The sequence below is a fragment of the Grammomys surdaster genome, unplaced genomic scaffold (genome assembly GCF_004785775.1).
Source record: "Grammomys surdaster isolate TR1022 unplaced genomic scaffold, NIH_TR_1.0 363, whole genome shotgun sequence".
NCBI classification, from domain to species: domain Eukaryota; kingdom Metazoa; phylum Chordata; class Mammalia; order Rodentia; family Muridae; genus Grammomys; species Grammomys surdaster.
In genome coordinates, this window is record NW_021604782.1 from 10,031,061 (window position 1) to 10,034,939 (window position 3,879).

Below are 3,879 nucleotides of genomic sequence, written 5' to 3' on the forward strand. Positions count from 1 at the left end.
ACACAGATGAGGCATTGCATCTTTAAGACCAGAGTTATGGAACTGAGCTAGGCTCCATCCGTCCTGCAAGCACTGACCAGGAGAAATGGAGACCTTTGCCTCAGCCCCAAGTTCTTCCTAGTCATCCTGGCTTCCTGCACCTTTAGATTCATTTCTTCACTCCATCTGAAGATGTCACCCTGTATACCCTCCCTTCCCTGAGGGTCACTTCTGGATCGTTCTGTCTTTTCTTTCCTCTCAGTCTGCCCAGTAAAGGTTGTGGAAGGAAAAAAAAATCAATGACTTAAAGAATGCTGGCTAGCTTTACTGGGAACAGTGGTTAAGAATCAGAAAAAGCTGAAAGGGGAGACAAGCACATGGGCCCACAAACTTCAAACACTTTCCAGAATCATCAGCAACACAGGAACAAGCTCTACACTCCCCCAGTGAAAGGCTACAAGCTCTCTCAATTAGTTGGATATCGGGTGCTGCTGTCCAGCCTTTTGGCACAACTTGCTTTGCGACCGTGTAGCCCTAAAACTACTCTACCTTCCGTGACCCATTAGTTTACCATCAGACCCCTGACCCTTCAGCTCTTCTCTTTCTGTCTGGCCATCTCTGTTTTCCAAAGCAGACTTAGCCGATCCCCGGGACTGTAAAATGAGCAATACTAAAAGAAAGGTAACATCAAAGGCAGCTCTGTAGTCCCCGGTCCAGCAATCACTGAGAAAGGCTCTGTTCCTTGTCCTGGAACACAGAGTGCTCACCCCATGCCCCAGAAGAACTGCTTAGTCCAAAAGATGGAGAAGATGAGCAGCAGGGTGACACTGAGGATGACAGCCATCAGATAGGCGAAGATCCGGAAGTGAGGGTTGCGGACGCACTCTCTGAGAGAGTAGTGACTGGGGATGGGCACCGGCCTCCTGTCAGGAGCTGTGTCCTGAGGAAGCCCAGTCTGGCTCTCAGGCTCAGGGCCAAGGTCCAGGGTGTAGACCTGAGGCTGACGCAGGAAGTAGCGGCTCTTGGGCTGGTCCTTGAGACAGAGCTGGTGGCCTTCGAGGATGACGTGGTGGGGCTCTAGGCGGAGCAGGGTCAGCATGGCAGTGTCTGTAGGCAAGTCAGTGACTGGTTGCCCTGAAGCCAGCACGGTGGGCTGACGACAGAGTGGGCAGAGCAAGCGGCGCCTGGCTGGGGTCACCAGGCTGAGGTGGGCCAAGCATTCCACGCAGAAAGAGTGACAGCAGTCTAGCACTTTGGGGGTGTGGAATGTATTGTTGAAGGGGTTCCAGCAGACAGGGCACTCAGCTCTGAGCTCCTGGCCCTGTGGCTCGCTCATCCTCTGATCACATACAGGGAGCTGGAACCTCACAGGGATGCCCTGGTAGAAGGAAGAAAGAGAAAGTACATCCATGGGGTGCTGTCCCTGGACCTGGTCTGCAGGTCTCTGCTCTGAGAGAATAAAAGCTATCCACCCACATTTCGCAGGTGGAGGAATATATGTCTGCAAGCATCTTGTCCATGAGCACCCAGTCCTGGGGCCACAAACTCAAGTCTGATGCTACATGGCTGCACATCACCCAGGGTGAAGGACTGAGCAACCTTATGGTTCACCCTTCCCGCAGCACCAGAATGAGCTGGCAGTGGAAGGGACACTGTTGGGGCTTTGAAGATGGCTACAAATATAGCCTATGCTCCCTGCATTTGCTCTAGGCTGCTTTAGCTCTATGGAGCAAGAGAGACACATTCAGTGAGGTTTTGCTAAAGAACAGGTGCCTCCTTCCTTGCAAACTCAATTCCCTGACTAGAGCAGAGGTGGGTTCTGTCCCTCCTCTGAGGACAAAAGCCAGACCCCTTTCTGCTCCTTCCTTTGAGCCAGCGGCCAGCTCTTCACATCCAACTGACTATTCCTGGTCCTTATGAACAGTTCTTGAGAAGACTCCCCTACTCAGCCCCCAGATCAGCTCTGTGTGTCTCTTCCCAGTTCTCTGCCTCCCTGGCTCCTCCCACTTTCTCCCAGCACCCACCTGGGTTTCTGTGAATTGTAGGAGGGGAATCAAAGAGACCACTCTGAAGGGTCTGAGTTTCCCCTGTCTCTCCCTCTCCTGAATCCGCCTAGCTTTGGGAAACTGCCGCCTTGCCACCAACCCCAGGGCCGTTTCCATGGCAGCATGCTCACAGCACCTGGAGCTGCCAGGTAGCCCTGGCTGCAGCCTCAGCACACTTGCCTGGAGTCAAAGCCAGAGTGGTGCCTGGGAGACCCAAAGGAGACACACAGAAAAGCATTCATGAACAACCCCCCCCCAACACACACACACACACATAGGGTGGGGCTAGCAACTGAATGTAGAGCAGATACAGGTCCAAAGGTGGCCCCTTTCATATCTGAAATCACCAGACTGGAAAGGGAAGGGTGACAGTTTCCCCTTCCTAGATCACCATGAGGACAAGTCTTCTGGGTTTCCTCTCTCTTGGGCCCTCATTTCTTTTCTAAAAGGCTGGTGTCTCCTCCTTGCACACAGGCGCTGCCTGCCGTATGCCCCGCTTGCTGCACACACCTAAAAGATCTTACTATCAAACTCCGCAAAGCCTTTGTCGCCTCGTCTTTTAACTAGGTAGCTGCAGCCAAATAGGCAACACTTTAGGACAGGGACAGTCAACTGTCCCAAAGAGGGCCATTCGGCCAGCCTTGAAGAGAAGCATCCTGGTCCCGCTTCCTCAATTCAAGCGGAAACACTTGACTTTTATCTCTTGCTCATGTAGCTCACTTAAATTATTTGAGGAGCTGAGTTGCTGATGGCGGGGGGGTGGCTGGGGGGGGTGGAGGGGTGTATTTAAGAAAACTACTTCTCCTTTGAAACCGTTTGCTTTACATGGAAATGAGAAGTGATCCCAGCTAGTTACAATGACACTGGGATGTGTTTTTGGAATTCTATTCTACCATTTGCAGATTTGTAGTCACAAACACAGAAGCCATGTCTGTTCAGTCCACCCGCAGGCTATGTGGAAAGAGCCAAATAGGAAGTGTCCCTATTTCTCTGAGATTCCTCGTCTCAGTAAAGACTCGAGGTAGGAACCCAGGAGCTGTGTAAGGGAAGAATTCGGGTAGTTCCACTTCCTCAGAGAACTGATGTGATGCTCTCTACCCTAACTAAATCAATGCATGAAGCAAAGCCTGTGTCCACGTTTACCCCGGGCCTTCCGGCTTTATCTAAATCTTAGTCTCTGCTCCAAAGATGAAGCTCCAAAAATGCTTCATCTTTAAGGAAATGACATTCAGAAAGAGATGGCACAGCCATAACCAAAGCCGGGGAGGACCACTGGGATTTGTGCGGATGCCCCATGCAATGAGCTTTTCACCTACCCAATCACTGAGTGCTTGCCACACGCCAGGTGCTCTTCCAGGTACTGGAAGCTAAAGGGGAGTAAAATTGATCTTCTCTTTTCTCTCCTGACATTCATAGGCTGTTGAGGCAAAACCAATATCTCATGGGTAACGAGAAACAAAGAAATAATGTAGACCTCACTAAAGCATATCATATGTGTATATCTTTCATCATAATACATATCATATATATTATATGCCTTCATATTAGTAAAAGTAAATGCCACCACACTCACTAAAATACATGACTTTAATGAATGCCATAAAGAATGAAAATGGGAGGTTTCTCCAAAGAGGTGACATGACTGCTAACTCAGGGTTGAAAAGAACCAGCCAGACGGAGAGGAGGAAGAGCATGCCGAGCCAGAGAACAGCACATCCCCAAGGCCAGAGATGGGTTCTGCCAGTGTGAGGGAGTGAAAGGCCAGGTGGCTGAAGGGCTGGGGTAAGCAAGAGTTCAAAGTGCTCACAGCAAAGGCAGGAGGCAAAGGCAGGAGGCAAAGGCAGGAGGCAAAGGC

General features: G+C 50.7%; 1 protein-coding gene across 1 annotated transcript in view; it reads right to left on the bottom strand.

Annotated features, from left to right (window-relative positions):
* Positions 1-283: 283 nt before the first annotated feature.
* Rnf183 (ring finger protein 183) overlaps positions 284-3,879 on the bottom strand; it is an 8,023-nt gene continuing 4,427 nt past the window's right edge. The window contains exons 3-4 of the mRNA XM_028779867.1: positions 3,360-3,441; positions 284-1,357 (exon numbers count right to left, since the gene is read on the bottom strand). Coding sequence (XP_028635700.1) covers positions 743-1,357; positions 3,360-3,434 — 690 coding nt within the window. The 5' untranslated portion in view covers positions 3,435-3,441 and the 3' untranslated portion in view covers positions 284-742. The remainder of the gene's footprint in view (positions 1,358-3,359; positions 3,442-3,879) is intronic.